Source organism: Schistocerca serialis, chromosome 3 (assembly GCF_023864345.2).
Source record: "Schistocerca serialis cubense isolate TAMUIC-IGC-003099 chromosome 3, iqSchSeri2.2, whole genome shotgun sequence".
Taxonomy (NCBI): Eukaryota; Metazoa; Arthropoda; class Insecta; order Orthoptera; family Acrididae; genus Schistocerca; species Schistocerca serialis.
The window spans coordinates 457,780,753-457,799,243 of NC_064640.1; the positions used below are offsets into that span (position 1 = coordinate 457,780,753).

At 47.0% G+C, this 18,491-nt stretch overlaps 1 protein-coding gene across 1 annotated transcript in view; it reads right to left on the reverse strand.

The window, feature by feature from the left end:
- Positions 1–18,491, reverse strand: part of LOC126470921 (collagen alpha-3(IX) chain-like) — a 159,841-nt gene that overhangs the window by 94,953 nt on the left and 46,397 nt on the right. Inside the window, exon 3 of the mRNA XM_050098952.1 lies at positions 7,796–7,906. Coding sequence (XP_049954909.1) covers positions 7,796–7,906 — 111 coding nt within the window. The remainder of the gene's footprint in view (positions 1–7,795; positions 7,907–18,491) is intronic.

Here is an 18,491-nt window from a genome sequence, read left to right on the forward strand (position 1 = left end):
CAGGACCTCCCTAAATAGAACCATAAAAAGAACTACCACGGATAAAATTTAAAACGTCATCAGCCATGGAGGCATTGTCGCTTAAAACCAAAGGCAAAGTGCCCGGGAGATTAAAAGACTGCCGGAGGGTGCGCAGTCGGGGACACTCCAATAAAATGTGAGCGACCATCAGCCGGGACCCATACCGACACAGGGGGGGATCCTCCTGACGCAAAAGATGGCCGTGCATCAGGTAGGTATGGCCGATGCGCAGCCGACACAGGATTACAGAGTCCCTGCCAGAAGCCCGCAGGGAGGAGCGCCACACATCGGTCGTCTCCTTGACAGCCCAAGCACATTACGGCGCAACACCAGCTGCTGATTGTGAGCCGTAAGGCCGATCTCCAAAGCTGGGGCGTCGATTGCCCCTTTGGCCAGCCTGTCAACACGTTCGTTCCCCGGGATGCCAACGTGACCTGGCGTCCAAACAAAGACCACCGAACGACCAGAGCGGGTAATGGTGGAAACAGACTCCTGAATAGAGGACACCAGAGGAGAAGAGGGATAGCAGCGGTCGATGGCCTGGAGGCTGCTCAGGGAGTCACTGCAGATGACGATGGACGTACCTGAGCAGGAACGCATATGCTCAAGAGCGCGCAAAATGGCCACCAGCTCTGCAGTAAAAATACTGCAGCCAGCCGGCAAGGAGCGCTGTTCAACATGGGCAGCGTGAGCAGAAGCGTAGGCAGTGCGACCATCAACCAGGGCACCATCAGTGTAGGCAGGCTCAGAGCCCGGAAATGAGGCGAGGAGCGCAAGAAAACGGCGACGGAGGGCCACAGGCGGAACCGAGTCCTTGGGTCCCTGTGCCAAGTCCAGACGGACGGACGGCTGGGGCAAACACCAGGGAGGCGTAGGTGCACGGACCCGGAAGGGAGGCAGAAGAGGGAATGAGCCCAGTTCCGACAGCAGGGACTGGACGCGGACATCTATGGAAAGCCCAGACCTAGGTCGCCGTTCGGGCAGATGGAGGATCACGGCAGGGAAAAGCAGGCGATGATTGGGATGGCCAAACGAGCAATGCACGTGGACAGCATAGTCGGCGAGCAGTCGATGGCGGCGAATCCGCAGCGGGGGAACCCCGGCCTCCACCAGTAGACTATCCACGGGGCTCGTACGGAAAGCGCCAGTTGCAAGCCGAACCCCACAGTGGTGTATGGGGTCTAACAACTTCAACACTGAGGGTGATGCAGACCCATAGGCCAGGCTCCCATAATCAAGCCGGGACTGCACAAGGGCTCTGTACAATCACAGCAGCGTGCAGTGATATGCACCCCAAGACGTGTGGCTAAGGCAGCGGAGGGCGTTGAGGTGCCGCCAGCATTTTTGTTTCAGCTGAGTAATATGAGGAACCCATGTGAGCCGGGCATCAAACATGAGTCCCAAGAAGCGGCAAGTGTCCACCATTCAAAGCAAGTGGCCGTCGAGGTAAAGTTCAGGATGAGAGTGGACCGTCCGACGCCTGCAGAAGTGCATAACTCGAGTCTTGGCTGCAGAGAACTGAAAACCATGAGTCAGAGCCCATGATGCTGCCTTGCGAACGGCGACTTGCAGCCTGCGTTCGGCGACTCCCGTAGTCGTGGAGCTAAATGAGATGCAGAAGTCGTCGGCATACAAAGAAGGAGACACCGACGACCCCACGGCTGCAGCCAGACCATTAATGGCCACTAGAAATAAGGAGACGCTCAACACCGAGCCCTGCGGGACCCCATTTTCCTGTATATAAGATGAACTAGATGCGGCACTGACTTGCACCCGGAAAGAGCGGCGCAATAAAAAGGTTTGAAGAAAAGCCGGGAGCTGACCACGAAGACCCCAGTCATGTAACGTAGCAAGGATGTGATGCCTCCATGTGGTGTCATACACCTTCCACAGATCAAAAAATACAGCAACGAGATGCTGACGTCGGGCAAAGGCCGTACGGACAGCAGATTCCAGCCGCACCAAATTGTCCGCTGCAGACCGGCCCTGACGGAAGCCACCCTGGGATGGAGCGAGGAGACCGCGCGACTCAAGGACCCAACACAAACGCCGCCCCACCATACGTTTGAGCAATTTGCACAAAACGTTGGTGAGGGTAATGGGACGATAGCTGTCCACCGCCAGTGGGTCCGCACCGGGCTTCAAGATGGGGACAATAACACCCTCTCGCCATTGCGACGGGAACACACCTTCGTTGCAAATGCGATTAAATATCGCGAGAATGTGTCTCTGGCAGTCCCTGGAGAGATGCTTCAGCATCTGCACGTGGATGCAGTCTGGTCCTGGTGCTGTATCAGGGCAATCGGCGAGGGCAGCTAGGAATTCCCTCTCGCTGAAAGGAGCATTGTATTTTTCAGAACAACGCGTGTGGAATGAGAACAGCGTCCGCTCGGCTCGCTCCTTTAGAGAGCGAAAGGCGGGGGGATAAGATGCAGTCGCAGAGCTCTTAGCAAAGTGCGCGGCAAGCCGTTCAGCAATAGCGGCAGCGTCCGTGCAGACAGCGCCGTCCAAGGAGAGCCCAGGGACACCCATAGGGGTCTGGTATCCATAAATCCGCCGGATCCGGGACCACACGACCGAGGGGGAGACATGGGAGCCCAAGGATGAGACATACCTCTCCCAGCACTCCTGCTTACGCCATGCAATAAGACGACAGGCCAAGGCACGGAGCCTCTTAAAGGCGATGATGATCTCGAGAGACAGGTGCCGCCTATGACGCTGGAGAGCCCGCCGACGGTCGCGAATAGCCTCAGCAATCTCCGGCGACCACCAGGGTACAGCCTTCCTCCGAGGGAGGCCGGAAGAACGGGGTATGGCAGCCTCGGCCGCTGAAATGATGGACGTGGTTAAAACACGGACCACCTCGTCAATGTCACCATGTGGGGGAGACTCAACGGTTGCAGCGGAAGTAAAAGCTGGCCAGTCAGCCCTGTGGAGAGCCCAGCGGGGCAGGCGCCCAGAAGAATGACACTGGGGCAGTGACAAATAGATGGGAAAATGGTCACTACCACACAGGTCAGGATGCACACTCCAGTGGAGGGATGGGACAAGTCCAGGGCTGCAAATAGAGAGATCGATGGCCGAGAACGAGCCATGGGCCACACTGAAATGCGTGCGAGCACCGGTGTTCAAGGGGCTAAGGTCGAGCTGAGCCAACACATGCTCCACGGCCCAACCGCGGTCATCGGAGACAGTCCCACCATACGCGACTGGAACAGGAAAGGGAGGTAATGACAGTGGCACGTAAAGTGCCCTCCGCCACACACCGTTGGGTGGCTTGCGGAGTATCAATGTAGATGTAGATGTAGAGAGTGTTGTGGGCATTGAAATCGCCCAGAAGCAGCAAAGGTGGCGGGAGTTGAGCCAGCAGCACAGCCAAGACATGTCGGGGGAGCTCCCCATCCGGAGGAATGTAAACAGAGCAAACAGTAATAGCCGGCGAGAGCTCAACCCTGGCAGCGACTGCCTCTAAAGGCGTCAGAAGGGGTACTGGCGAGCTACAGACAGAGTGGTGAACAAAGAGGCATACCCCACCTGACGCTCATTGACAGGCAGCGTGGTTCTTATAGTATCCCCGATAACCGCGAAGGGCGGGGGTCCGCATTGCTGGAAACCAAGTTTCCTGCAGAGCAATGCAGAGAACAGGGGAAACACTCAGAAGCATCCGGAGCTCAGGCAGGTGGCGGAAATAACCGCCGCAGTTCCACTGGAGAATGGAAGCAGGAAGGGACTGGGAGGGCGTGAATGCTACTAAGAGGCAGACAGCGCCTCAGAGCCAACCGCCGCCACTGGGGGAGAGTCAGCTGAGTCCATAGGAGAGGCCCCCAAGGGTTCCGTGAGGGCAAGATCCGCGGCAGAGGCGAGGATCTCCACCTCATCCCCAGAGCCAGGACTATGTACAGCAGGCGGTACTGAAACCGCCGGAACGTCCTTCTTCTTGGACACATTCCGTTCCTTCTTCTCACGTCGGCCCTTAGGGTGAGAGGGCTGGGAGAGCTTCTCTGAAGGAGCGTCGGAGGCTGACGACGACGCAGAAGCCCTACGACCAGCAGGTGGCGGAACCTTCACCCACTGGCTGACATCCGGCTGGGTAGGAGAAGAAACGGAGGAAGGGAGAGCCCCGAGGGACCCCTTCTGCGAGAGAGGAACCGGCGGAGGCAACGCCGGCGGAGAAGGAGGGGGAGGGATCGAGCCCCCCGGTTTTGGAGGAGATGTCACTCCCGAAGTAAGCGTGGGGGGAGCGACAGAAGAGGGTTTGCCCCCAACTGCTAAGGGGGCAACAGAGGAAGGCTTGCCCCCAGGCACGAGGGGGGCAGACAGAGATACACGGCCCCGAGGGCCCACTGAAGGCGGCACAGATGAGGCGACAACCGTCGCTCGCGTGGGCGACGATAACGTGGATGCAGCATAAGATGTTCGAATGGAATTAGGATACAACCTTTCATATTTCAGTTTTGCCTCTCGATAAGTAAGCCGGTCCAGAGTCTTAAATTCCACGATCTTCCGCTCCTTATGAAGAACGGGGCAATCCAGCGAGCATGGAGAGTGGTGCTCCCCACAGTTGACACATACAGGCGGAGGCGCACATGGAGAATCGGGATGAGAGGGGCATCCGCAATCTCGACATGTAGCGCTGGATGGGCAACGGGAGGACATATGACCAAACTTCCAGCACTGGAAGCACTGCATCGGGGGAGGGACGTATGGCTTGACGTCACAACGGTAAACCATCACCTAGACCTTCTCGGGCAAGACATCACCCTCGAAGGCCAAGATAAAGGCACCGGTGGCCACCCTGTTAGTCTTGGGTACTCTATGTACATGACGGACAAAATGTACACCACGTCATTCCAAGTCGGCTCTCAGCTCGTCATCGGATTGTAACAAGAGGTCACGATGGTAAATAATCCCCTGGACCATATTTAAGTTACTGTGGGGAGTGACAGTAACAGGGACGTCACCCAGCACATCACACAAGAGCAACGCTCGTGACCGGGCTGGGGAGGACGTCTTGAGGAGGATGGACCCATTCCTCATTTTAGACAACCCCGCCACTTCCCCAAACTTATCCTCCAGGTGTTCCACAAAAAACAGAGGCTTCGTCGTAAGAAAGGAGTCACCATCAGTCCTGCTGCAGACAAGGTATTGCGGTACGTAAGGCTCCCGCTTGGCACTAGATCGGCGTCCCTCCCATGGCGCAGCCAACGAGGGGAACGACTGAGGGTCATATTGCGCAGCATCAAAGTCTACTCTACCTCGCTTAGAGACGTTGGTGGCCGTGCGACCACCAGCTTGGTGTGATTTATTGCGCTTCATTGCGCCACATCCGCCCAGATGCCACCTACTCCGAACGAGGGCTCTCCCCAAGGGCGCCACCCAGCCAAAGCAACGGGTACCTGGCCGATATCCCGTTGCCCCCAGACAAGATGGGCACATACTCCTTGGCATGCATGGGGAGGAAACAGCTCTGGCATCTGTAGTGCGATCCCTGCGTGGTCAGGGGGCTACCACCAAGAGGGTACATGACGACCCCACCACAACGGACTGGCTACCGTGCTGGATTTTAGGTGTTGAAAGGGTCCACAGTTGTCGTGGGCGCTAAGAAGAAGAGTGCGCACAAGGCGAGAAGGAGACAACCCAGAAGATGTTGGGCGTAGTCCCCCCCCCCCCCCCCCCCACACACACGACAATAGGTAACATGCAAGATGGTGGAGCATGATGGACCAATAGAAAAACACCACGTAAGGTGTCCTTCCCCAAATGGCACGCACTAACAAGGGAAATTTGGAAAAAAAAGGAGGTCAAACCCAAGAGGGGACCATGACAGAAGGCCGAAACGTTTGAGACTCGTTTTAGTCGCCTCTTACGACAGGCAGGAATACCGTGGACCTATTCTTACCCCCGAACCCTCAGGGGGATGGCCACTTCGATAGCAGCTTCAACGTTAGCCACTTGGTTAGTCGAAGCATCATAGCCTTTTCATTAGCGATCTCTACATAGCACAGTTACAGATCAGCAATCACTGCAGTTCAGTTGAAAGGCTTTTGTTCGTAGCGGTCGGTAGGACCAGAAGTGTTACTTGTGTTTGTCTATTCTTCAGAACATTGATTATTTTGTATGTCGCCATTTCTTTGCGACAAATCTGTGTAATTACACTTGCGAATAATCATGTATAAAGGACTACAACAATTCTCAGATCAAAGTTAAGTATTTGTACTTGTCTTGTTGTAATAATACGAGTTTTTTGTTAGTTTGTCTAGCGAACCGAGTACGCAGGATTCCTAGACACAACACAACTTATATGAGGTTACCTTAACAGAGAAGATGTACAAGGAGTGTAAATGACTGCTTGTAACACCTAAGATGTATTTTGGTAGACAAGTCTGTCAATTCATGAACTACCTTTCGATATTGCTTCTCTCTGTAATACGTGAATCAGGTAAGACTGGTCATCCTAAATACATCCAAAAGAAGAATATATCGAGATGCGGTTTTAGCCAAGTTTCTGTGGATAATGTGTCAAATAGTCTGACGAACGCAAGATATTTTTAACATGTCCTCCTGTGGGATTAAGTAACCGACTTTTAAGAAAATGTCACTGTGTTATTTTTTCTGTGGCGTTGGAAAGAGCTCTCTAACAGCACTTCTGGTGTAACATGGGTGGAACATTGGATTTCGTCGTGCCATTAAAACCAGATACTGATGATGTCTTCAAATGGTTTCTTGTGGTCGACCATGAACTGGCCTACTGTCAATGTCTTCTGTTAATCGGAATCGAAGCGAAACCTTGACATGACAATATATGAACATTCAACTCTGCTAAGAATGTTGTCTATGTGTGACCCATTTCAAAGCAGGTGGATATTCTATAATGGGAAACATTCTCAGTTTTTTCTCCACTCCACAGGCCACAGGGTGGTGAGAGGTGGTATATACGTAGTTATCAGAAACAATTTATCATTCTATTCGCAAATGGTAGAGAGAAAACGCAGGCACGGTATAGATATCAGGCGTCTAAAGGGAAGCTTCCCGTTATCTTTACTTCACTTGTAGTTTTAATTATGTAGTAATCATTTCCTATATAACCAGAAAATTTTTAGTTTGTGGGGAAATCTTGGTCGTTATTTACAAAGATGGCTGCCTTATTTTCTTCCGACCTTCCTGTTCTATGGTTTAAGTCTTATCGTATTTGGGTACCTGAGACAAAATGACGTTCTCGAAGACCAACAACATGAATTCTGAAAATAGTGATCATATGAAACATAATTCAAACTATTTAAAGACGATGTCCCATGAGCCATGATCAGAGGGAGTTTTCATGACAGTGAGAATGCAGCACAAACTAGGCGGAAAATCACTCAGTACCTCTTTGCTCTACAGATATGTGACATCGCGTTACTTTTCACGTAGTGTGTGAATGACTAGGTGAACATATTAGCTGTATTATCAGATTTTTCCTAGCAACCCAATTGAAAACGACAAAATGTTATCCGATATATATTACAATAATACGCAGTAAGCGCTCAACAAAACATGAGCCGAGATAAAATACTGTCAAGTAATTGTTACAGTTGACGATTGCGTAAGTCTGAACGTTATGAAATTCTACAATTTACTAATATTTGGATTTACCGTATATTGTTAACTACTGAAGTCATTCTGTCCCGGTATGAATTCACAAACATCCATGCCTACAGTGATCTGCTACAGATTTGCCGCTTCACCGTCAAAGTATTGATGTATGTTACTCGTCTGTAGTACAATTACTACTCACCAGGTTCAGCGTTCGTAGGCTGAGGTGGCTGTACTGGTCCTTCTGGAGTCTGTGGGGCCTGACCTCTGTTCCTCTGTGGAACAGGGCCGCGGTTGACAGCACCATCTGTTTCTGAAAAAGAAAAAAGGCTTCAACACTTCAAAGTGGTTTGCCAGAAACACCCATCTACAATAAGAAAGAACACGAAGAGTGATCATATGACACATTAAACAGAGCAAATTATCATGAGGACTGTTGTTCCCACTGTTCGAATGCGTGAAGTAAAACATTTATTATCCTCTCGCAGCTATGAATTGCTTTTTGTAGAATTCTGTTGTATTACACAAACATCTGTATATGTAGGGCGACTAGCAGCAGCAGCAGCAGCAGCAGCAGTAGTAGTAGTAATAATTTACTATAAATCAGTAAACCCCCGATTCTTGAAGGACTCGAATCTCATGTGTAAGAGAGCTCTAACGTTTAATTACTTTACAAATGAGTTAAGGTGTTAAATGTTGGACTTTAAGCACAGAACCGAGAAAAATATGCAGCTAAGTTTACAAAGTATGGTTTTTGTCCAAAGTAGTTTAGGGCACTCATTATGAAACGTTTCATGTGCAGAGTCTGGATACTTTTCGCTCCGTTTTAAGCGAAAGCTAGTTTTTCAGGCACCTCAGATTTTTGACGTCATATCTGCTGACCTATATGTCGTATAATGATATAATTTTACAGGTGGATGTAGCGTATATGTGGATATTGTCTGCAAACCGTGTTGCGAAGAAAGTCGACAATCAAGCAGTAATAAAGTGTTGTGCCTGAAGTTTGACTATGAACAGCAAAAACGTAGGAACCGCTAAACTTTTTTCCTTTCATCACTTTGTGGAGTGTGTCAGAAATAAAAATTCTCGTAAGAGTTTCATAACATGTGTAAGTTTTGTTGGAAGTTCCTAAGTGCTCTCATTCTCAAATACTGGCTGAATATACTCCGGAACTTGGGCCCCGTCAGTTACGCTGCCTCAAGACAAACACGCAGTTTCTAACTTTTTTACTTGCCTTACTGAGGAAAAATGTTAACTTAAGATTTTACCTGTTAATAAGTAAATAATGTAGCACTTGAATTTTTAAATTCGGTCGATAAATACGCTAAACATTGAAAATCCAATATTTCGGCGCTAGTCATCATTAGCTAGGCAATCTGCAAATGGTAGTGAGATATGGTATAGCCGTTTACTAATGTATCTTTGTATTAGGGAACGATTGACAAGAATGGGGAAAAGAAATACAGTAGAAGAAGAATGGGTAGCTTTGAGGGATGAAATAGTGAAGACAGCAGAGGATCAAGTAGGTAAAAAGACGAGGGCTAATAGACATCCTAGGATGACAGAAGAGATATTGAATTTAATTGATGAAAGGAGAAAATACAAAAATGCAGTAAATGAAGCAGGCAAAAAGGAATAAAAACCTCTCAAAAATGAGATCGACAGGAAGTGCAAAATAGCTAAGCAGGGATGGATAGAGGACAAATGTAAGGATGTAGAGGCTTATCTCACTAGGGGTAAGATAGATACTGCCTACAGGAAAATTAAAGAGACATTTGGAGAAAAGAGAACCACTCGCATGAATATCAAGAGCTCAGATGAAAACCCAGTTCTAAACAAAGAAGGGAAAGGAGAAAGGGGGAAGGAGTATAAAGAGGGTCTATACAAGGGCGATGTTCTTGAGGACAATATTATGGAAATGGAAGAGGATGTAGATGAAGATGAATTAGGAGATATGATACTGCGTGAAGTGTTTGACAGAGCACTGACAGACCTAAGTCGAAACAAGTCCCCGGGAGTAGATAACATTCCATTAGAGATACTGACAGCCTTGGGAGAGCCAGGCCTAACAAAACACTACCATCTAGTGAGCAAGATGTATAAGACAGCCGAAATACCCTGGACCTCAGGAAGAATGTAATAATTCCAATCCCAAAGAAAGCAGGTGTTGAAAGATGTGAAAATTACCGAACTATCAGTTTAATAAGCCACGGATGCAAAATACTAACACGAATTCTTTACAGTCGAATGGAAAAACTGGTAGAAGCCGACCTCGGGGAAGATCAGTTTGGATTCCGTAGAAATGTTGGAACACGTGAGGGAATACTGACCATACGACTAATCTTAGAAAGGGGCATGAAAGGGAAGCAGTGGTTGGGAAGGGAGTGAGACAGGGTTGTAGCATATCCCCGATGTTATTCAATCTGTATATTGAGAAAACAGTAAAGGAAATAAAAGAAAAATTCGGGGTAGGAATTAGAATCCATGGAGACGAAATAAAAACTTTGAAGTTCGCCGATGACATTGTAATTCTGTCAGAGATAGCATAGGACTTAGAAGAGCAGTTGAACGGAATGGATAGTGCCTTGAAAGGAAGATATAAGACTAACACCAACAAAAACAAACGAGGATAATGGAATGTAGTCGAATTAGATTAGGAAATGAGACGCTTAAAGTAGTAAATGAGTTTTGCTATTTGGGGAGCAAAATACCTCATGATGGTCGAAGTAGAGAGGATATTAAATGTATACTGGCAATGACAAGGAAAGCGTTTCTGAAGAAGAGAAATTTGTTAACATCGAGTATAGATTTAAGCGTCAGGAAATCGTTTCTGAAAGCATTTGTATGGAAGTGAAACGTGGACAATAAGTAGTTTAGACAAGAAGAGAATAGATGCTTTCGAAATGTGGTGCTACAGAAGAGTGCTGAAGATTAGATGGGTAGATCACATAACTAATGAGGAGGTATTGAACAGAATTCGGGAGAAGAGAAATTTGTGGCACAACTTGACGAGAGGAAGGGATCGGTTGGTAGGGCATATTCTGAGGCATCAAGGGTTCACCAATTTAGTATTGGAGGGCAGCGTGGAGGGTAAAAATCGTAGAGAGAGACCAAGAGATGAATACACAAAGTAGATTCAAAGGATGTAGGTTGCAGTTGGTACTGGGAGATGAAGAAGCTTGCACAGGATAGAGTAGCATGGAGAGCTGCATCAAACCAGTCTCAGGACAGAAGACCATAACAACAACAACAGATTCTGACTGCCTTGATCGGACGTGCTATCCTTCCTCGCAAATAATTTACATCACGAAGTTTCAGGGAATAAGCAATTTCTTTTCATGGCTCTTTACAAAATAATCCGATGGACGTACATCCGGATTCCGCCGTGCTCACGCAACAGGCAATAAACGTTTTTCTATCAGTCAACTATTGGGGAAAGTTACCGTTAACCACTTTCGAGGCTTTCAGAATGAAACGCGATGGTACATCACCTCGTTGGAAACCACACTGGTTGTATCAGATAACAAACAGCAGTAACATATGTAGGAAGATTGCGCACTTGTCAGTTTTTGTATTAATAAAAATGTATTTGTGGAGCTTGTGTAGCTTAGGGGGAAACCGTTATCAGATTCATATATCTTATTTGTAGTTTTGTAGTATGCCGATTTAACAATATGCTGACACAAAAATTGCCTCTAATTAAATGAAATAACAAGTTTACTGTTACCAGTCACCGTTTTATTTATTTCCACGACGCGTTTCAAAGGTTTAAACCTCCATCATTGGGTGGATTTACATTAGTTAGTATGACATAATCGCAAAGTACAAAGAATATACATCGTAACAACATTATTACAGAATAAATATTTAAAGGATTTGGAGGTGTTTGCTTTGAGGTGTCGAATATATGTGTGTGTACTTCAGGTGGCATATAAATCCGATTTTGACAAGTTGAAACAGCTTAACCTTCGTTCGCGTTTATACAATCAAGTGAAATGTTAAAATGGCTTAAACTTCATGCTTGTTAGTAACAAATCAGGTGAAATGTTACAGACGTTAAGTACAATAATCACATTGGATACAGCAGTAAAATTATACATAGATGAGAATATTTGATTGGGATTAATAGACAGAAGTGAGAGGCTGGAGGCAGAGGCCGAGGAAGAGAGAGAGAGAGAGAGAGAGAGAGAGAGAGAGAGAGAGAGAGAGAGAGAGAGAGAGAGGTTTAAACCTTTGAAACGCGTCGTGGAAATAAATAAAACGGTGACTGGTAACAGTAAACTTGTTGTTTCATTTAATGTCAATAACAGTCACGGTTAAACCTAACCTAAAATGTTTGCATTTACAGAAAATTGCCTCTCTCGTGAAATTCACAGTTGTTAAGAAAGATTTGTTCTCACTTCTGTACTGAACCAGATGAATGCTGGTGGATTTAAGGTGGCTGTCAGTGTTTAGAGTGAAAAGTGATTAATTCTGTGGCTGATAAAAATTTATAATATGATAAGAATTTAAAATATAATAAGAATTTAAAATGTTTGCTGCCACGGGATGTTAACTGAAATAAAGCCCATGTTGACACACGCCGGTATACGAATCTAACTTCTGCGTTTTCCACCAGAAGACGAGCGTGAAAAAGCTATAAAACTAGTTTAAGAAAATAAATATTTCATAAGTGGCTGGTCTCTGTTGTCTGTATTCGCATTCAATTAATGCTAAGTTCAAATGGGCCAAATGGCTCTGAGCACTATGGGACTTCACATCTAAGGTCATCAGTCCCCTAGAACTTAGAACCACTTAAACCTAATTAACCTAACGACACCACACACATACATGCCCGAGGCAGGATTCGAACCTGCGACCGTAGCGGTCGCGCGGTTCTAGACTGAAGGGCCTAGAACAGCTCGGCCACACCGGCCATCTAATGCTACAATATCCGTAATGGATAAACTTAACCATTAAATTGATTAAGGCATCTGAAAAAACTGAAAAAATCGCTAAACTGTAGAGCTCCTGACCTGGTTCAATCGAAACAAGAGAATTCGCTTCCATACAAAGAATTTGACACAAATTAGAAGACGTCTGTGCTGAACAGAAAGGGGTTCTGATTTTGTATCAGTAAGGAGTGAGATTGTCTCGAGCAGCAGAGCGGCATATAAATTCAATCTTTCCGAATATTCGTTTCACGATGGTGATGACAAATGATGGCTTGGTTCAAATGGCTCTGAGGACTATGGGACTCAACATCTGAGATCATCAGTCCCCTAGAACTTAGAACTACTTAAACCTAACTAACCTAAGGACATCACACACATCCATGACCGAGGCAGGATTCGAACCTGCGACCGTAGCAGTCACGCCGTTCCGGACTGAAGTGCCTAGAACCGCACGGCCACCGCGGCCGGCATCCGGCTCAGCGTGAGGGGTACTACGTACTCTGGTTTGCAGGGCCAACGTCATCGCAGACGTTGACAGTGTCAGGTGAGTTAGCTCATCTTGAGGTGACCTTTAGTGAGAACAGTTATACTGACAGGCAGTTCAAACGTGCATTGCGCTTTTGACAATAATGGTGCATCGCGTGAGGCATACTAACACCGAGTTGGCATCAATGTCTACAGTCTTTTGGGTTTACACAGGGATCAATCTCAACAAGAGTCGTCGTATTTTGCGGAAATATGAGGTGAAATGTGTTTTTCGACCACAATCTAAATTTTAGGGTCCTTTTAGCTTCCGTTAAGGACGTTCTTGAACTGCGTAAGGCGTGTGTCTAACATGTTCCTTCCAGTTGTGACACTTCGTTTGTTGGCCAGAATATCGCGCCCGTGGATGACCACAAGCGTCATCCAAGCTTACAACAGCCGCGCAAATCTACTTTTGCTGAACATTATCTTGGCGCCGGTCATCCTTTGGAATATAACATGGAGATTCTTGCATGCTTTTCCAGCTATTAGGTTAGTGTTATTACAGAAGCTTTTGAAAATAAATTAGCAAATAACCTTGTAAATTCAAGTAGAGGTTTTTTCTTAAATTCTGCAAAGAATCCTGCTCACTCCCTTGTCAAAAAGCAGAGGGACAGAGTTAATGCTTTCTCAATTGTTGGTAACTGATATTCACTATAGGTAATTTGTGTCGCTTGTAATCTTTGGCTGTGTGGTGGCGCTAATGTTTACAGTCCGGGCGCGATCTGGTGTGTGTGTGTGTGTGTGTGTGTGTGTGTGTGTGTGTGTGTGTGTGTGTGTGTGTGTGCTATCTTTCTGTAACTACTCTGCAAACCGAGGTTTTAAATTCACTTGCACAGTGCCTACTTCCTGAAGTTTTGCCTTGGAATTGGCGGTATGCTCCTGTCCCAATATCGGCGGTTGCTGAAGTTGTAACACCCCACCTGCCACTTAGCTGGTTTTGGCGTGTGTTCACCCCAACTAATTGACTAACAGATCAACAGAGAGTGCAAAACTGCTGCAATATCGAATAACGCAAAAAAGTAATATGGCCCTGTGACTCCTGATTGAACTGCGGTGGCAGTGTTGACATTAACTGGTTCAGAATTGATCCCTTTTTAGTTAAAAAGGGGTGCACATTGATGTTATATTCAGCTATTGAACACCAGATGCAAATGTAACATAAAATTAATTAAGAAAGTGACTTGGGATTTCAACTACTTGATTGAAAACGATTGCAGTCGATTAGCACAGATTTATTTTAACTCACGACCTTCAATCATCACATTACATGACTCTCCTAACAGGCAGTGGTAATAAATTGCGTTTGCGTGGAGTAAAGCGCGATAAATCAAAAGTAATTCCTATCGACTGACCCAGGCGTAATGCGAAGTGCGAGAAGAATTCTACAATACACGGCCCATGAAACCCTCGTGGAAACTTCGCTGACGTGATCCAACAAATTAATCAGTGGCCAGAGCGGGCGCAATATCACCGAATACAGCGTGGCGGAGCGGCGTCGTTTTGTGGACGTCGGCCGACCTCGTGGTGCTGCAAGGCTGCGCGCGTCTCTTTACTCGTAGCTATCTTGCTCAGTACATAGCTTAACCATAACTTTCTATCTCCTAGCTCAATCGTTCCATTTGCTAAGTCCTAAACTGCAGAGATGCTCATTCTTTCTCAGGCAAGTTGAGTAAAGAACGCCACGTCCGCATTCTAGGCAAGCTGGGAACCGTTGTGTGTGTGTGTGTATGTGTGTGTGTGTGTGTGTGTGTGTGTGTGTGTGTTGAGGGGGGGAGGGGGAGGGGGAGGGAGAGGGGGAGGGGGAGGGGGAGGAGCAGGGGGAGAGAGGGAGAGAGAGAGAGAGAGAGAGAGAGAGAGAGAGAGAGAGAGAGAGAGAGTAGCAGAGAGGATGACAGTAGTAGAACAAAGCCTGTTATCTCGTGAAATCTACTAGGAAAGTTGCAATAATCGGTTTTCAGAGGGAAACGTTCGAATTTTCTTAATTCTACGTATGCTGCTTGCTTAGAAACAATCTGTGATGTAGTCCGTAGGTGTAGCGCTGGCACCTGTTATCGAGACCACAAAGATGCTCGTTGCTATCGGAGCGTCGCTGGCCACACCAACGAGACGGAAGTAGCGAGACACGCCCACAGAAGTACTCCGCGCCACCGTCGGCAGCTTGTTTTGAAACAGACTGGCACACCGACACGAAGTCAGTTCTACGCAAGATGGTTCATATGGCTCTGAGCACAATGGGACTTAACAGCTATGGTCATCAGTTCCCTAGAACTTAGAACTACTTAAACCTAAATAACCTAAGGACATCACGCAACACCCAGTCATCACGAGGCAGAGAAAATCCCTGACCCCACCGGGAATCGAACCCGGGAACCCGGGCGTGGGAAGCGAGAACGCTACCGCACGACCACGAGCTGCGGACCCCTAATGAGGCTTCGGCCCATTGGTCGGACTGTAGCAGTTGACATACTGGTCATAGCCGAGAATAAACTAGATGAGTTTGTAGTGGTCTTGGAACGTAACTGGAGAAACATATTGCACTCATTTTTAAGGGAACTAGCGCAATGTTTATTTCATGTAGTGCGCTGCATGGGCACACGCCGCCAGTGCGATTACGAGGTGTTTTTTATGATAGGTAATACGAGAAGTTAGAGTATATTGTTGACATACCCATCAGAAGGTACAGATGGCTTTGAAAAAATTCGGTGCAATTCTTCGGGTTGCACTGATTGCACGCACTACGCACACTCTCCTGTTTTCACATCAAGCATAAGCTCTTACTGTATTTGATGAGAGTTTTCAGAATTCCAGGGACGATTGTTCTGCGATCTCATGTACCCAGATAAATGTAGCCATGCTTCATCAGAGAATGATATCGTTTCAAGATTATCCTTCCATTACAAATGGTTCAAATGGCTCTGAGCACTATGGGACTCAACATCTAAGGTCATCAGTCCCATAGAACTTAGAACTACTTAAACCTGACTAACCTAAGGACATCACAGACATCCATGCCCGAATCAGGATTCGAACCTGCGACCGTAGCAGTCACGCGGTTCCGGACTGTAGTGCCTAGAATCGCACGGCCACCGCTGCCGGCTTCCATTACACACAGACTGCATTAGTCAGTTGCAGTACTGACGTCAAATGGTAATAGTGGACTTCATCGCCGCTGCACTACTATTACTTTGTAAGATTCCAGTTTCAGTTTGTATGAGGTCGTGTCAAGCACCAAATGATCCAACGATTATCTCTGACTTCTAAGACCACTCCTTCGCTGTCCAGTTATATAATCGACTGAAATCAATAGGCCACCTAAAATGCTCTGAACAACGAACCAGAGCGTCATGCGACGATCGCAGTCTGCGTTGTGGGTATTGCTTCCTATGGGCCGTAAGTGAGACACACTGTAGTTGTAGAGGTAGACTATGCGAGATGCAGACTTGTCCATAATATAATTATATCTTTGACAACGAGGAAATAAAAAGGGTGTTGATCTATGTTCAGCCGGCCGAAGTAGCCGTGCGGTTAAAGGCGCTGCAGTCTGGAACCGCAAGACCGCTACGGTCGCAGGTTGGAATCCTTCCTCGGGCATGGATGTTTGTGATGTCCTTAGGTTAGTTAGGTTTAACTAGTTCTAAGTTCTAGGGGACTAATGACCTCAGCAGTCGAGTCCCATAGTGCTCAGAGCCATTTGAACCATTTTTGATTTGATCTATGTTCATCATCATTAAGACGAAGAAAGAAAAAAGCCTTTAAACTTCAGAAATAACGGAACAGGGTTCAATACACTTCCAGTTTCTCCCAAATTCGTCTCAACTTAAATGCGTTTTTAGTCAACCTGCTATAATTAAATTACAAAGCTGAGACTAATCACCGGCCCCTTCATTAAAATGACATAATACGAAGAAAAATCAGGACTTCTGCCGCCTACAGGAATTGAAATAAGTCAGTGGTGAAGGTTTAAAATTCTGCTGAGCCGAGTCTCGAAATTGGATGCTCTGCTTCTCTAGAACGGTTGCCTTAACCACCTCGGCCATTTTTTTTTTCGGTATTGTTCGTTGCGTTTGGTCTAGGCTGACGTCACAAGACATCCATCCAAGTTGACCGTTGATTCCTTTACTCAGTTTTTTATTACAGAGGGCGAGCCCCACTGCTAGTAGCATTCGCTAAGTCCCGCACGAGTTCGGAAGATGTGGCGCATCCGCACTGAAAGTACCTAGAGCCGTCGTGGCTTATATATGTACCTGTTGTGCCTGTTCTGTTGGACATATCCGGCGTAAGACACCACATATCTACACTGACAGAAAGAAATTGCAACACAAAAAAATTAATATAGAGAAATGAAATTTCGGGAATACATTTCTCTAGGTAACATATTTAAGTGATTAACATTTCAACATCATATGTTAATGTAAGCACGAGATAAGCCACTGTAAATGTGAAAATCTGTTACATTTATAACCGGTGTAATCCCCAGAATGTTGAATGAAAGCATCCAAACGTGCATGTATTATGTTGCACCGGTGCCGGATGTCAGTTTGTTGGATGAAAGTCCATGCCATTTGCCTTTTGTGGGTCAACACAGGGACGGATAATGCTGGTTGTCGGCGACAGATATCCTGATCAAGCAGGCCAAGGCAATATGTTCACACTCTGTAAAGCTTGTTGGGTTACAACAGCGGTATGTAGGCGACCGACATAGTATTGAAAACAGCCGGCCGGGGTGACTGAGCGTTTCTAGGCGCTCCAGTCTGGAACCGCGCGCCCGCTACGGTCGCAGGTTCAAATCCTGCCTCGGGCATGGATGTGTGTGATGTCTTTAGGTTAGTTAGGTTTAAATAGTTCTAAGTTCTAGGGGACTGATGACCTCAGAAGTCCCATAGTGCTCAGAGCCATTTGAACCATTTTTGTTGAAAACCAACCCCTTGAATACCCCTTCATCAATGGCAGCATAACAGGACGAATGACCAGATTGAGGTCCAAATCTTTAGTCAGGATGTTTGAGATAACCACGAGAGTTCTTCTGTTGTCATGTGAAATCGCACCCCGGACCGGTAATTCTACGTGTAGCACGCAGACATGTTGGTTGCAGGCCCTCAACAGGCCGCCTCCTACCCAACATACAGCCATCAATGGCACAGAGGCGAAAATCAGCTTTCATCAGAAAACACAACAGACCTCTACCCTGCACTTCAATGTGCTCTTGCTTGACACCACTGAAGTCGCAAATGGCAGTGGTTCGGGGTTAGTGGACTGCACGCTACGGGGCCTGTGGTTCGGAGCTCACTTTGAAGGGGCAACCCGTTTGTAAAATTCGTTGTCACTGTAGTCCCGACTGATGCTCACATTGCTACGGAACTGCACACGCAGTAGGATGTGCCAAGCCCCACGACGGACATGGCGGTCATCCCTCCCGGTAGTGCCACGTGGCCGTCCGGA